Raw genomic sequence first — 17,390 nt, forward strand, 5'->3', positions numbered from 1 at the left:
ACAATTGGATTTGGGTTGGGATCTGATCCGATGATCATGCAAAATGCAGCAGAAAAATCTTCTACCTCGGCGGGCAGCCTGACAGCAACTGAGACGCAAAGTATGGAGACTCTGGGATGACTCACCAGACGCGCGCTCTCCCCTCCCAGTCAGAGAATCTCAATGGCATGCGGCGCATCGGACGCCGTGACGTAAGAGCGCCGTGACGGAAACAAACGAAGTCAAGTCACGAAGTCCTCCTGCTCCCTCCGCTGCTCCGGAAACTGCCGAGAATACCCAGAAGTCAAGGAAGATCCGATCAGCGCCGAGCCGCGGGACAACTGCACCTAGTATCGCATCAAATAGGTAATATTTTTTAAATGACCCGCGTATAAGCCGGGTCAGCGTTTTTCAGCTTATTTTGGGTGCTGAAAAACTCGGCTTATACGCGAATATATACGGTATCTATGAAATATGATAAATGTGCCAGTTAACTCTTTTTGTCCGGATGCTATGGTTAGTTTAGGGCACAGTATTATTGCTGTATTTATTCCCTCTAATAAATTTGAACTCACAACTCGAATGTGAGGTTATTTATGAAAAAACTCGAATGTCTAATATTCGATCGGATACTCTCGACCCGAAAATTTTAATCTAATTCTAATTGAATTTTCCTCCGAAAAAAAAAACTTGAATGTTAGGAAGGCAATTAACATATTCAAATGGTTCAATTGACCTCTGCCATTGACTTGTAAATGAACTCGGCAGCTGTCCGGCTGGTCAGATTTGCCCATCACTAGTTTTAAGGAGTATATCTGGTTAAATGGGAAAAAAACAGTCCTAGCCTATATCCTCTGTACTGTCAATTGCCATGAAGTTTTTGATATGGCTCTCAATAAATATATTTTATGCTTATTGGAAAGCATTTTTTTTTTACACCTATTTGATCAGTGTCCTATATGTTTTGTTATTATAGCGTCAATGCTCACCTTCCGAAAAGAGATTAGAGAGTATTATGCCATAGCCATGCGAAATGTCAATGACTTTTCTCAAAGACAAATGTCCGTTCTGTGAACTGAATGCTTCCATGGAATAATGGCTAGTAGGGATGGGCGATTTTGAGCCGTTTCGTTTCGTGATGCCCATTAAAGTCTATGGGTGTCAAAATATTTTTGTTGCGTGGCGAATTTATTTTGACGTGCGTCTTTTTTTTTGACGCACGCTGCCAGACAAGTCTATGGGCGTCATTTCCACGGCGAAACAAGGCGAAAAAATTCGCCCATCCCTAATGGCTAGGACATACTATGATTTAATGCTGGTACCAAAACTTGAAGCCTCACTTAGGGGCAGATTTACTTACTGTCGAAGCCTCACTTAGGGGCAGATTTACTTACTGTCGAAGTTAAATCCTTCGACTTCGAATATCGAAGTCGAAGGATTTAGCGATATTCGTCAGATCGAACAATCAAAGGAATAATCGTTCGATCGGACGATTAAATCCTTTGAAACGAACGATTCGAAGGATTTTAATTCATCGATCAAACGAAAGATTCCTTTGATCAAAAAAATGCTTAGAAAGCCTATGGGGACCTTCCCCATAGGCTAACATTGAGGTTCGGTAGGTTTTACTTGGCGAAGTAGGGGGTCGAAGTTTTTTTTAAGAGACAGTACTCCGACTATCGAATGGTCGAATAGTCGAACGATTTGTAGTTCGAACCGTTCGATTCGAAGTCGTAGTCGAAGTAGCCAATTCGATGGTCGAAGTAGCCAAAAAAATCATTTCGAAGTTTTTTTTATTCTATTCCTTCACTCGAAACTAAGTAAATGTGCCCCTTAATGTTAAATATCTCTTATTTTGTTACCTAGATTGTATAAAAGTACATTTAATACCTGTTTAATCATCACAAAAACTTTATCTACTATGTTTTACAAACAATTCTTAAAACAAATAGGAAATGTGCATTGATAATGCAATGGCACTGTTTCATTGTTTAAAATAACATAACTGTTTTAGTATTATGGCACTGATTTTTTTGAAAGAGGATCCAATTTTTAGCTTTTAACAATGCTGCCAGCGTTCCTATGGTAGAATTGTTTTGCCTGCTGTGCAGTTGTTTGCTTATGTCTATTCATCTAAGAACTAAAATAATAAATACTCCACAATATGCAATTCAAACATTGGTACTTTGTAAGCAAGATGTTTTTATGATTCTGTTTTGGGACCATAGCTTTGTTTTTGTATCTAGCAATGTATAGAGCTTTCTTCTAAAGACCCATAAAGGGTAGGAAACAAAGTTTATTTGGCATTCATCTGCCATATATTGCTGCTTCTGTAATCTGTCCTTCAAGTAGTGATGGTCAAAATGTTCCTGAATACTAATAAATGATTTTTGCTCATCAAAACATGTTTTCTCAGATAAGTTACTGGAAACTATCTTAATTACTTTACATGATGAAGTACCAAGACTTAATTAGGCTTTGCAACAGAACACTTCTAAATTCCTTTTCAACTCCAGTGCAGCTAATAGGTGTTTCTCTTAACAAATACATCTACTTCTCACAACATAGGATGCGCAAATTGACAATTTCACACTTGACAAGAATGTAATAACTTTGGAAGTTATTCTTGTAACATTTTGGCATTGGCCTTTGTTCTTTTTGTTAATGAGTTTACACACTCCTGGGGATAGTGCATTGACACCAGGCTTGGGGTGTGAAGAAGCAGACAAATGTTTCTAGCTTGGTATGTGTGCGTGAAAGTAGCTCAAACGTTTATCTTCTTTTCAGGTGGGAAGGCAAGAATGAAAATGAGGTGGGACGCTGCAGTGAGACTGGAAAGATCCATGTGAAGGTTGATCTCAAGTACTACAGGCCTACTGAAGTAGTAAGTTGGAAATGTCACCCCTCACCCTTTTTTGTCTGATGATGTATCCACTGGGGCAATATTTGTTTACCATCTGTTTTAGGTCAAATTGAGTTCCTGCTGACAAGATTTAAGTCTAGCCACATGGGCTTATTAAAAAAGTACAGTGTTCGTAAAAGCATTCAAATAAAAATGACTGGCTCTTGTAAACATATTTATTGTATCCTTTCCACAAGAAGGATACCTGTTTTAAGTAAAACACATTTATTATGACAAAAACAATTGTTCAAAATATTTGTGAAATAAAAATATATCATAGGGCTATAAGATATATTTAGGGAGTTATTTACAAAAATCCAGATTTATCTCATATTTTATTGAAAAAAACACAACCTAACTCCCCTGGTTTTAGCTTATTTATTGATAAAAAAAACTGATTTGTAGAAAACCTCAATAAAATTGAGTGAAAAGCGAATCACTCTAATTTATTTTGACTTTTCCCGAATTGCTCAGATTTTTCAGGCTTTTTTCATGAATTGCTCAAATTTGAGGTGTTTTTGCCTGAAAACCCAGAAAAAAACGTTTTTTTGTGCTAAACCACCACAGACCACTTAAACTTCAAATTGAGATAGGTGCCTCTCCCATTGACTTATACAGGACCTCGACAGGTCTGAGATGGCAGATTTTCGGATTCTGACTTTTTGCAGCATCTGGGTATAATAAATCTCGAAAAAATCTAGGGGTTTTTTTCCTTAAAAAATATTTAGGAATTTTTCAGATTTGAATAAATAACACTCATAGGAGCATATTTATCAAGGGTCAAATTTCAAATTGAAAAAACTTCAAAATTCGAATTTAAGTCAAAGGTTTTTTTTGGTCAAATACGGATAGAAGGAATAGCGTATTCGATCAAATTCGATTCAAACTTTTTCCCAAAAAAACTTTGATTTTTCAAAGTTGACCAATTGACTCCAAATAGGTTCTAGGAGGTCCCCCATGGGCTAAAACAGCAATTCGCAGGTTTTAGATGGCGAATGGTCAAAGTCAAATTTTTAAAGAGACAGTACATGATAAATTTCGATATTCGAATTTTTTCAAATTCAAATTGAATTTGGACTATTCCCTAGTCTAAGTACACCAAAAATAGCTCAAAATTAAAAAAATTTTTAATTCACCTCAACTATTGATAAATCTGCCCCTAAGTGTTATTTAGTCTTTAGATCAGACACATCCATCTGAAGGCTTGTGGCCAGTCCTAGCTATCCATGGTCATTTTGAGGGCTTTATGACTTTATGTGTGATATACTTTACAAACTTTTATGACATTTTAGCATTTGAAGCTGTATTACTCATTTGATATATATTTTCAATTATTTATGCAAGGAGATGCATCATAAATTCAAAAAGAAAATCTAAATTCTCAAATCAGACTTCAAAACTGATTTGCTCTGTTGTAGCCTGTAAACATAACAATACCCTGTAACCTATAGCAGCCAATCAGCAGGTAGAATTCACTAGTCATCTGTTTAAATGCAAGCATCTTATTGGTTGTCATGGGTTACTGCTCCTGGGCAAACTTAGTGTCTTAAATTACATATAGGGGCAAGTATTTTTTAGGATTTTTTGCTATTAACTAAGATCAGCTGAACAGTTGTGTTGTTTTCTATCCTTAACTAACCTTGACCAAATACTGACAGTGTGTCTGTTTAAAATACTGGACCTGAGACCGAATGTTTGGGTGTTTATGCAAATGTTAAAAATACTGATGATCAAAAAATATGGAGACCAAGACAAATGTGAATTGGGGGGGGTCCACCTACACAATTCAGTCACATGCTAAAGTAGGGGAAAATGTCAGTGTGACACTCTAGCCTTTGATCCGGATTGGTTGCTGAAACCTTTTATTAATTCTAAAAGATACTGGGGCTCATTTATAAACAAAAAATTTGCTCCTGGGCAGTAACCCATGGCAACCAATCGGATGATTGCTTTCAGTGCTCAACCTGCAGCTGCCTGAAAAAAGTTAATCACTGATTGGCTCCTATAGGTTACTGCCCAGGTGCAAATTTGTCAATATGGGGGGGTTTGTGGATGCACACCTAAGGCCAATTTCAAAAAGTATAATTTCAAAAAGTATAAAGCCCTGTCTAAGTAATTCAAGTAAATATGCCAGTGCATTTAATTTTGAAACAGGGTTTTTTTGTTACAAAGTTATGATCATAATATTGATAAGCCACCATACCACGTCAAGGTAAAACCCCACATGGTGGTCCCTAACTTATTTATCTTTAGTCATAGTAAACAAGGTACATTACCTCTCTGTAGTAGCAATTCTTTGTATAAACATCTCCTGTGCCTTGGTTTCAACTCTGTGCTAGATCCTCCCCCGCCAACTTGCTGAGCGGCTTTTACCTTGACGTGGTATAGTGGCTTATCAATATTATGATCATAACTTTGTAACAAAAAAACCCTGTTTCAAAATTACATGCACTGGCATATTTACTTGAATTACTTAGACAGGGCTTTATACTTTTTGAAATTATACTTTTTGAAATTGGCCTTAGGTGTGCATCCACAAACCCCCCCATACAGGTGCAAATTTGCCCACTGTTTATAAATGAGCCCCACTATATCTGGGACTTGAGAAATCTAGGATTTGCATTGGTGTGGTTCAGATTAATTTAGAGGCCCTGGTGCAGCCCCTGGTTTAAAGACGCCTCCAAAAATCAGACCAGAGAAGCAAATACACTGCAAAGGAAAGTAGATGTGCTATCGACTTCCCATTCCGACTGTTTTTATGTAGGTTCCCAATGTCTCCTCCTCAGTTAATTTGCAAACCTCACGGCTAGTTCAACACAGGTAATTTTGCCTGGCAAGATTACCTTATTTTTTATGTAGCTGCTTCAGCTGTAGTTGGGTTCTACATGCTAAATTCAAGAATGAGTAGAGTATTTGGGAATGTACGGGGGCAAGGTGGTACTTGAGCCACAGTCATGTCACTGCTGAAGACCCATGAAGTTTCAGTGCTAGTGATATACGTTTGCTTTCAAACTAACTGGTTAGGTGACTCACCTTTATTATGGTGTTGTCAGCTATAGTAATAGTAATATAATCCTCTATGGGAAGGTTATATTACTGCATTTACATCAGTTTGTCTACTTGAGAGAGGCGTGGGATATCACACCTTTTGTTTAAGAGCTAAAAATTGGATGCAACAATTCTTTTATATTACATAAAAAATACAGATTATCAAAAAATGTTTTTAAAAAATAGTATTTTCATAGACTGCCTTACAAATTGTACTTGGAAAAGATTGCAGAGTCAAAATGCCATTGTACCGTGCCACTAGCTTGATAGTTTCATCGATTTTTCACTTATGTTAGGTAGATGATATTCTACCTCTAATCTAATAATACATATTACTTCAAATTACTTTTTGTTGTTGTCATAGTTATGCTATTAAACATGCATTAGAAAGCAAAGTGATTCCACCAAAAACTAGCAGTCAAAAGACAAAAAACTGTCTGTATCTCTTCAAAAATGTTCCCTTTAAATATACCACAGGAAAGCCCCAGACACTAGACAGTGATTCCAACTACAAGGATCAGCATGTTCCCATGATAGAGGAATATATAGATGCAATTAGCATACATTTCTCAAAAAGCATTCTTAATCCAATTATCCTTCTGACTTCTCCCATTTCAGGGTTCGTCACTGAGTTGTTTGGCTGCCGATACATAAATGAGCTCATTTCTTTCAGTGACTGACTTTTATCAAGTATCTGATACTTTCAACTGTGTAGCCTGACATAATGTTCTCTGGAACAAAATGTAAAATCTATCTAGCATACAACAGGGATGAGCTTGTTTAACAACTTATATTAAGTGGCTGAACAGTGTGAATTATGGATATCAACCAATAGTCCTCACACCGTTTTGATCTTCAGCTTCATTACCCACAGGTAGGTTGCCAAACAGCTCAACTGAAATTTGTGTTAAACATACCGAGAAGTTGAGGGTGGGTAAGAACCAGTTGATCAACAGTCTGAAGCAGTATTATTTATTTAATAATTGTTCTTTAGCTTCATTAATGCATCTGGTTTAACCATTTTAACCCCAAAATATATTACCGTATGTAATTTCACGTGCATTCTTGAAACTTCTTGGGTTGTTCACCTTTAAATCAACTTTTAGTATGATGTAGAGAGTGATATTCTGAGATGATTTGCCATTGGTTTTCATTTATTATTATTTATGGTATTTGAGTCATTTATCTTTTTATTCAGCAGCTCTCAAGTTTCAATTTCAGCAGTCTGGTTGCTAGGGTGCAAGTTGTAACCACCCTTAATAGGGTGTGATTTACCAGAAGGAGGGTGGGGCTCCACCCAGAGCTCCTCTTACATGGATGTGGCTTTCTATATCAAGATGTTGGGATAGATCATTTTCAGATGATGCAATTTATTACATTTTTCTCAAATTGTAATATCTACATTGAGATTCATAGTTCAGCCAAATCTTTTTTGGAGGATGGAAAATCAGTCAAATCTGAAAATTATGAATTTGGTGCATCCCTTGTTGTGCTATTGCCTACATAGACTATAATTATACTTGGTTCCTAATTATGTTTTTCGCCACCCCCTTGTCCAGTACGCTACAATCTTTTATCAGTGGGGATTACATTTTTACTTTTGTTGTTGGTTTCCATAATTTCCTTCCAGTATACGAATATGTCCCAATGTTTTGTAAATGAGCCCAGTGCCTTTTTATGCTTCAGGAGGCCTATGGGAGAAGGAAATAGAGAGTGGCCAAAGAGTAATTGTGTCAGTTAAGACAAAAAGCAGCAGCACAATTTCAGAGTGCTAATGTTTTTTGCCTTCAGTGAGTTTAAGAACCCAGACAGAGCACCCACAAGCTGACAACATTGCACAATGCAGAGAAAAAAATGCAAGGAAGTGTATACCTACTATTTGTAAATACAAAGGGAAACATTTCTTACTTCTTCTTATTTTTGCTTAAGCTGGTTATTTATGTACTAATATGTTTCATACAAATTTTGGTATGGGTATGGTAGGCTAGTGATCACAACTGGTATTCACGTACTGTAGTTGCTATGGATATTAGTTTGTTCCCAGATCAGCGCTGTTGGCATCTTTCTCTCCAGAAGCTGTTCTTGTGGTTGTAATTAGTAGTGTAAATAGAGACCCTTTAAAGGAGAAGGAAAGCTACAGGGGCATTTTATTGCCAATAGATTAGCTGCAATAGTGCAAGCTAGAATGCTATATTTATTCTATAGAATGTTTTACCATACCTGAGTAAAAAGCTCTAGGAACTCTCTGTTTGTTTAGAATAGGAGCTGCAGTATTAATGTGGTGTGACATCACTTCCTGTCTGAGTGTCTCCCTGCTCTGGGCTCAGATTACAGTAGAGAAGGGGGGGGAGGGGGGGAGGAGCAAACTGAGCATGCTCTTGCCCAGGGCAATGAGGTTTAAGCTGAAAACAGGAAGTCTTATACAGAAGCCCATGTGTACACAATAGAAGGAAAGAAATGCAGTGTTTCTTTTGACAGAGGACTCAGAGCAACATTACTTTGGGGGTTTACTGGTATATTTAGATGGACCTTTCTGATAAGGCTTACTTATTTTTAACCTTTCCTTCTCCTTTAAGTGAAATTAATAAATGGAATTTTGTGCCACTCCCCAGTAATGTGTCTTCTATAGCAATATTTATGTACGGCCTGGTATTTATATGGAGCCTACACATTTCTGCATTGCTTTAAATAGATTAAACATGATTCACATCAGCCCCTTCCCCAGTGGAGGTTACAATTTAAGGTCCCTATTTCATTCACACACAGAGTAAGTCAGTTTAAAGAGGATCTAACACAAAAATGAAAATTTTATATAACCTTCACCTTGCTGAAATAAGAAACTTTCTAAATATAATCAATTACAAATTATGTACCATTTATGAAATAATCACGTTACTCTTCACTCTTTGTCTCTCTTTATCCTGTCTTTATGCATTGGTGCAGTTTTTTAATGACAGTGAGGCCTAATACATCCTTTGGGGGGGTTGCACACTTAACCCAGGTGCTCACTCTTTAAAAATAATCGGATCTGATGGAAATCCTGTTTCTCTGTATGCAGGGTGTTTGCCACCTGTCTGTTATTTTGTTACCTTTTGTTTGTGTTGGAGTTGGTTATTTGAGTTATTCTGCTAAGAAAGAGAGCCTTCCTAAAAGACGTATTAGACCTACCTGTCAATCAAAATCTGACACAGACCTCAGCATGAAGAGTGACAGGTTGTGGAGAGTGAGCTACTGAAGACTTACTTGATTATTTATTAAACAGTACAGAATTTTTAATTGATTGTATTTAGAAAGTGTATTATTTCAGTGATATAAAGCTTATATTGATTACATTTTCATTTTTACAATAGCTCCCCTTTAATCTGCCTGTATGTTTTGGAGTGTGGGAAGAAAAGTAGACCTCACATTAGTAAAGTATGGGTACTCCTGCTTTAAACCATGCTGCTCCTCGGTATTTATTTGATGCATTCATTACATGAGCATTTTCAAGACGAGAACCAAATAGTTCTTAAAACAACAAGGCATTGTATGAACCTAATACTTTGTCTAAAGAGAAAAAGCAATACAACATTCTTCTGGTGTAAAGAATCTAAAAGTAAATAAACCATGCCTTAACTACTGATAGTCACAAAGAATAATAAAGGTGGCTAGTTGATTCTGAGTGACATTCTGGACATCTCCTGCTATACAGGATACAGGATCCCAGCTGTAAGCTATGAATGTTTAACCTACTTAAAAGGCCCACATGATCCCAGATTTTTGTTTCATTGTTATGTTTGGGGATATTGATGCGACTGTAAGGTTGACTCTGATTTTGGATGTGTAAACAGATTTTTTTCTGTGCACTAAATTGGTATCTGTGCAACAGAAAGGCCTATTTTACTGATAAATACTGTAGTAGTCACTAATCAGTATGAGCAGGGAAGAGCAACCCTACTGGGAATTTTAAAATGCGGCTATATCTGAATATGTTTTCTTGCACCATATTGAAAGATACTCATTGTATCAAACCAAATGATCAACAGCAGTGATGGGCGAATAAATTTGCCAAACATGAATTTGCAGTGAATTTTTGCCTTTCGGCGCAAGCATATTCGTTCGTGAAACTGTGGCGGCAATTTGCCGGCAAAAAATCTGCGCATCAAAAAAAATGAACACACTTCTAAATTGGTGCACCCGTAAAAATTGTTGCGAAAATTATTTGGACGCCAATTGACTTTAATGCATTTGGACCAAATAGTCGCACATGTAAAAATTGTCGTTTGTGTCAAAATTGACAGGCGCCAAAATAATTTTGCTGCCCATTGACTTCAATGCGTTTTGCAAATTTTGTGGTAATTTCGCAATTTTTTTGTGAAACGGCACAGATTCACCAATCACTAATCAACAGGACTTTTGGCATGATATTAATGCATCACCTGAATGATCAGTTACAAGTATCAGGTAATTGTTGATACTTGTTTCCAGTTCTGGTACTTGTTTAGGCCACATCCTCTGCTAATTTCTTTTCGGGTGATGGTAATATAAAAGGAGGGCTATAAAGAGTTACAACAAAGGATTCATCCTGACTGAGATTAAAGGCAAGATTAAAACTGAAAGTTGAGCCAGTCAAATATGCTAATAAAAAGAGAAAACAAAGGAAATCATTACACATTAATTTACGTATTTTTTCCAATTGAAAAACTAAGATAGAGTGGCCTAACTGCAGCCTTATTATATAAACCTCTTCCTGGGATAAGAAAAAAAACATATCAATAAAAGGGTGGCTTGGAGGATTTGTAAGGTTGTGTGTTCATCCTCCCTCACACAATTGCTCATTTAAAGTGAGGCGTAGAAAAGAGGAATGTTTATGCAACGGGCCAAGGAGTTGAGTTGTCCATTTCTCAGGAGAAAAAATTATTCTTTGGGAGCCGTCATCTTGTCCAGACTTTTATAATTTAGGCAGCATAGGTGTAATTAATATAGCAAATGAGACGTCTAAAACAGCTGTGTCTGCAACTTTAGTATAGTATTCCACTTGTTCTGCTGCATATTTGGGAACGAGCAGAATGTGAAGATTCTGCAGTATTTTAGTCCTGGTAGACATGTTGATGACAACCTCATATTTAAAGATATGATGGTATGTTTTTGTCACTTCCTGCTCCCTTTTATATTATTTCATTTTCTTTCAAGTAATTAAATATGCAACTGAAAATTGCAGTGGTTGATAAATGAGTTTTGTTTTCTGTTTGCATATTTAAGTGCTGTCACTTAATCAAATCAGTGTAGTTATTTAATTGTTGCCATTGGCTGCCCTGAGTTCAGACTGTGCATTGTGCTTTATTGGCTTGTAGAAAGAATCAAAGAACTTTTAGAACATTGTAACTTTTGCTTATCGGCAGAATGGGTTGTTAACCTTGAAATTAGCTTTTAGTAATTAGTAATATTTTCGTAATTGCAATTGGTCTTAATTTTTTGTGGTTTTTCAGTTATTTACCCCCCAAAAAGCAGTTTGTGATTCCATCAGCTGTCTTGTTATAGAATTTTTTTTACCCTAGCAAACAGACAGTGGTTTGTATGAAAGACTGGAATACAAATAGGTGAGGAACTGAATAGGAAGCCAGGTAATAAAAAGTAAGAATAACAATACAATTGTAATTTTACAGAGCAATAGTTTTTGGCTGCCAGGGTCAGTGACCCCTATTTGAAAGCTAGAAAGAGCCAGGAGAAGCAAGGAATTCAAAAAGTACAAAATAATAATAATAATAATAATAATAATAAAGACTAGATGCAAAGTTTTTAGGTATAGGACATAAAAAAAATGAAATACTTATGGGGGAATGTAATAAAAGTCTCAAAGTGCAAAGTAATATTTTTTCTTAAACTGTTATTGCGTTGCGAATTTTCATTGCGCTTTGCCCACTTTTAAGAAGTGATTGAAGGTGTTGTAATCTTTTGGAGCAAACTTAACTTTTTCAGTAAGAAGTTTTATTATATACAGTGCTTACTGGCGCAAAGTATTTATTTGCATACCTTCTCACTTGCCGGGTTAGCAAAAGCTATGTTAAATTTGCGCAAATGAAACTTCGTACGCACAGAGGCATAACCTTTCACATTGCGAATATTTTTTCCGTTACCGACTTTTATTACATTCCCCCATTAATATTCTAAAAGTTAACTTGAAGGTGAACCACCCCTTTAAATCTGGCCCCCCTCTATTAGGTTTGAATAAGCCAAAAATATAGATGTCAAAGCTGGGTTAAAATGGGCTGAAGTTTTTTTTTATTATTATAGCTACAATGTGACTATTGGAAGAAGTTTCATAATCATATCCCCATTTTATCTAAATAAGTAGTGTCATGGACCTCAGATACTGTTTACATGTGGCTGGATCTGCTGTTATGTTGGAGGGTGTGTGTACTTTTAAAAATCCCACCACCTCATATGAAATTCAGATGGAATCATATATCGGAACTCTCAGTTGCATCCCAATCCTGCCACATGGGCTTTACTGTCAGACAAAGGCTGATGTACATGTGCAAGATTTCAGAGAGAGCTTCCCTTTGTGTTCTGTCTGATATGTCAACTGGCGCCAAGTAACAGAGTAGTCATAATCCCATTCTGCTTCTGGCAAGCAATTCTTTAATACAATATATCAGTCATGTTCATGGACTGATAAGAAAACAAATACGTGAATATCAGAAGAGAAATAAATAAAAGCAGCTGTGGAAAGACAATCTATTACATTTAGCTAATATATTCTTACGGCTAAATGAAAAAGATTGACACTATACAATTAATTTCAACTAAAATATAAATCATAGTCGTAAAGATAATCTTGTACGCACATAAAAATGCCCCAATATTAAAACAATGGCAAATTTAGACACTGGCTTGATGCATGGTTTGTAAGAAAGATGTCAGAAGCCACAAAGGGTTTTTAGATAAATGTCCTAAAGAGTTTGAAGAGGTGGGGCACATGCAACTATAGTCAGCCATGTCCACATGTAATAACACTTTAAGGGGGATTTTAATAACTTGCATTTAGTACAGGTATGGGACTGACTATCCAGAATGCTCGGGACGAGCAGTCTTCCGGATATGGGGTCTTTCCATAATTTGGATATCCATAATATCTATACCTTAAATCTATTAAGAAATAATTTAAGTATTATTTAAACCCAATAGGAATCGATAAGCTACTGTTTTATTATTACAGAGAAACAGAGAATAATCTTAAAAAATGTTAATTATTTTGATAAATGGAGTCTATGGGAGATGGCCATCCCGTAATTCAAAGCTTTCTGGATAACATGTTTTGGAATAATGGATCCCACACCTATGTATGATTTAGCAGGGCACAACATGAAAATAACATTTAAAAAAGGGTTAGAAGGGCATTTAGTTCTCATATAGTACCATTTATTTACCATTTTATTAAGATGTAACATATTCCGACCAGCCCCATAGAAATTACAAATTCACACAGCCAAGCATATCAGCAATCCAGACAACCAGCAGGCTGAAAGTATGGATACTGTGCAACAGGTGAAGAGGGTCAATTCATTTTCAGAGGCTCTGATCATGAAGCTACATTTAAAACAATGTTTCAGATGCACGTAAGAACGTTTTAGTTGACACCTCAGACTCAGACATTATTCTGCAATGAGCCTTATTTATTTGTCTGTTTATCTTTATTAATATGAATAGGGCTTGATATCCTGGTTGTTTTTTAAATGGAAATTAAACTCCATTGTATATGCCTTCTAGCAGCTAAATTGCAGCAGAATATTTGTTTGCCATTAACCAGCTGTGATTATCCTATTGTAGTCCACAAAAAATGCATCATTTTCCTCAAGTATTTCCTTTTGCCACTCTTCATTCTTCCAAAATGCTTTTATATTTAGGAAAAAGCCTAAAAGTACACTCAAACAACTGTTTTATAAAAATACCTGTTTTAGGTATAGACTGCCTCGGTACAAAATTAAATGTCTATACTGTATGTACTCTTGGGATCCATTTACAAGTGCTTTATAAGCCAGATAGTATAGAATTCAGAATGGAGCTTTGAGGGCAGGTGCATTTCAATTATGGGAACAGATAAAAGCCTCAGGGTGCAATGTGTAGTAACCACCACCAGCAAGGTCACCTGTGTTTTATGTACCCTGTTAAAACTGGTTGTTCTCCTGTTGGATTTGGGTTTGCAGCATCACTCCCTCCATTTCTGGGTAAAACATATTTTTGTGCTATTAATAGCTTATATTTTATGCTTCAGCCTGCCCCCATGCCAAAAACTGTATATTTTTTATTGTTGACTATTCATACTAATAATCTGAGCCCACAATCTATTTAACTTTCATGTCTAGGCCATGACCTGAAATATCTTTAGATTTCATTATGCTGAATTCTGTGTGGTCTTCTCTGTTAACTTCCTTGGGAATTACAAGTATTCTTCACTATGCCTGTTTAGTTTAAGGAAGAACAAAGCAATGTTAAATACAACTTCTTTACAATTTAAACTCAAGATACCTCATATTCAATTATTCTGTTTTAGGTATAGACTGCCTCGGTAGAATTACAACTCCCAGCATTTCTTGTTGTTACCAAACTGTGTGGTTGCCCCCCCCCATGGGCAGCTGTAGAATTGGTGGGAGGAGGCTACGGCCAAATAGAGTAAGAATGTAGGAAAATGTCCATTTGCTCCTGTAGGTACTTCTGGAAGCTAAGCATGAAAGTCAAATAGAGTGGGACTGCAGAAATATGAATTAATCGTGGTCCCCCAGCCCCCCCTTCAATATAAAGTATACACGAGTATAGGTAGGTTCTGCTACAGTTCTACGTTTTTCAGACATACTTGTAAGTGGCAGAACATTCCCATTTACACCAAAGAAAACAGAAGTCGGCTAGTAACAGTGTTCTAAACCTTAGAGAGATTCACAATTCCCCATGTGCCCTTGTTCTTTCCTGTACGTCTACATATGTGGGGATTCTAAAAATATATCTAGATCAAAACAAGTCATGCCCCAATCCATTACAGACTCCACCCAGACTGCACACCACATTTCTTCTTTTTAGGCCTAGCATTTGGGAATGTCTCTATAAAAGAGAAACAGCTGTGGGATATGAGTGCATAGGGCTTGTTTACTAAAAGGTTGCAAAGTGGGAAAAATCTATGCAATTCACCGTGTTTTACCCACAATACAACATTAGTTTCAGAATTGGCCAGCCTACGTGGGACATACATGTGCATTTATAAGTGCTTAGGTGCAGGGCTCCTTTGCATCATAATAGCAAAAGTATGTGATACAGCAGTGCTGTCCAACGTCTGTAGTACCGAGGGATGAAATTTTTTCGGCCTACATAGTGGAGGACCAATAATGGAAGCCAGTGTTGACCACTCCGTGATTTTAAGCCACACCCACTTTAAAGCACACCCATGTTACCACAAGACCATGTCCACATTAATTGTGGTAGCACACCAAAAAACCAAATGGTTGGTGGTCCCTGAGGGATATCAATTATCACTAATGTGTGAAAAAAGTTGTCATATTAAGACATACCGTTAAATCCATATGCCTCCTCTTCCCCTTGGATAACACAGCACCCCCAGCATATGATTAAACTCCATAGAGGCCCCTAACAATAATTTATTTTCAAACGCTAACAAATCCCCAGAACAAATACCAGGCTTATGTTCCACAGGCAGATCAGGGCACACACAGGCAGTGTATGTCACACACAGGCAGAGCAGGGCACACACAGGCAGAGTATGTCACACACTGGCAGAGTATGTCACACACAGGCAGAGCAGGGCACAAGGCAGTGCAGGGCACACACAGGCAGAGCAGGGCACAAAGCAGAGTATGTCACACACAGGCAGAGCAGAGCACACACAGGCAGAGCAGGGCACACACAGGCATAGTATGTCACACACAGGCAGAGCAGAGCACACACAGGCAGAGCAGGGCACACACAGGCAGAGTATGTCACACACAGGCAGAGCAGGGCACACACAGGCAGAGCAGGGCACAAGGCAGTGCAGGGCACACACAGGCAGAGCAGGTCACAAGGCAGAGTATGTCACAAACAGGCAGAGCAGGGCACACACAGGCAGAATATATTCTATAATTATATATTTATACTCCCCACTCCGACCAATGGTGTAAGTAAAATAATATAGCTCAGAAATGACATGTTGTATTAAATACCTTTAAACAAAACACAATGGGATATACCATTGCCATATTTAGCAGCTTTCTATCGTTTTTGGATAACAGATCCCATCCATGTACCTGCGAAACTTGACTAAATAAGTTGACTAGATAATAATTCTGGCATCTGCTTAAATTCTAGTCAATATATGCAGAAAGATATTTTGTATAACTTATAAGTGCTAAGTAATATGCATGCATGCGTAACTAAAGTTAGTGGGGTCATTTATAAACAGAGGGCAAATTTGCAACTGGACAAGAACCCATAGCAACCAATCAGATAATCACTTTTAGTGCTTAACCTTCAGCTGGCTGTAAAGCTAATCACTGATAGGTTGCTATGGGCTACTGCCCAGATACAAATTTGACAACTGTTTATAAATGAGCCCCAGTGTGTGCACTGTTGATGTGACTCATGCTTCTGTGCAATCAGACACTCAGCTTACTGATAACATTGCTGCAGAGCCTTGTGTGTTAAGGGTATGGGGAAGGTGGTACTTGTGTTTTATTGAACCGGTGTTTCCAAGAGCATAGTACATGCTAAGAAATCTTGTCCTGGCACCACAAATTGCAGTCAAAATCAGAGTTTTTATGGTGATTTGTTTGATTTTTTTATGGCTTCATTCCATCCTCCATGTTTCTGAACATACGGAACATATTTATCATTAAATCTTATACAACTCTATACCTCAGCTGTATTTGGGCGGGGGCTACTTTCATAATGGCCCTTTGCTTATATAGTTGGCATAGTTTATAGAATGCTGACTTTTAAATATGTGGAAAAGCAGGGCAATACACATTTAAATTGATTAACAGTGGAAATTTCTGCAGGCTGAGTCAGTGTAGGCTGAATACTTCATGATTAGTCAGAGGCTTGAAAGCATAAATTGAGGAGTTTTTAGTACACAGGGTACATAAGTGTCCTATATAACAAAGTTCCTTTAATGAAACTTTCTTAAATCTGAAATATTTTTTTTTCATAATTAAAACTTTGATGATTTTCATCTAATCTTCTGTTTTTTAGTTTACTAAATTTGACACTTTGAAAGACTTCAGAGCAAAGACATTGTATTCTTTCTTATTCATTTTAACAGTAGGGGGAGTGTAAGTAGCAACTGTAGGGGGATTCAGCATTGCACCTTTCTACTTTTGATACTGGCAGTCAGAGGTTTCATTAGAAATTCAGATACCATTAAACCCCACCTAGTTATACCCAAACCTGCTTTCTCCATCTCATCCCACACAGTGATGCATATTGCTTCAGCTCTTAA

At 37.1% G+C, this 17,390-nt stretch overlaps 1 protein-coding gene across 1 annotated transcript in view; it reads left to right on the top strand.

Annotated features, from left to right (window-relative positions):
- The window catches only part of gmds.L (GDP-mannose 4,6-dehydratase L homeolog), a 347,082-nt gene that overhangs the window by 278,340 nt on the left and 51,352 nt on the right, over positions 1 to 17,390 (top strand). The window contains exon 9 of the mRNA NM_001086883.1: positions 2,767 to 2,863. Within this exon, the coding sequence (NP_001080352.1) occupies positions 2,767 to 2,863 (97 nt within the window). The remainder of the gene's footprint in view (positions 1 to 2,766; positions 2,864 to 17,390) is intronic.

The sequence above is a fragment of the Xenopus laevis genome, chromosome 6L, assembly GCF_017654675.1.
Source record: "Xenopus laevis strain J_2021 chromosome 6L, Xenopus_laevis_v10.1, whole genome shotgun sequence".
NCBI lineage: Eukaryota > Metazoa > Chordata > Amphibia > Anura > Pipidae > Xenopus > Xenopus laevis.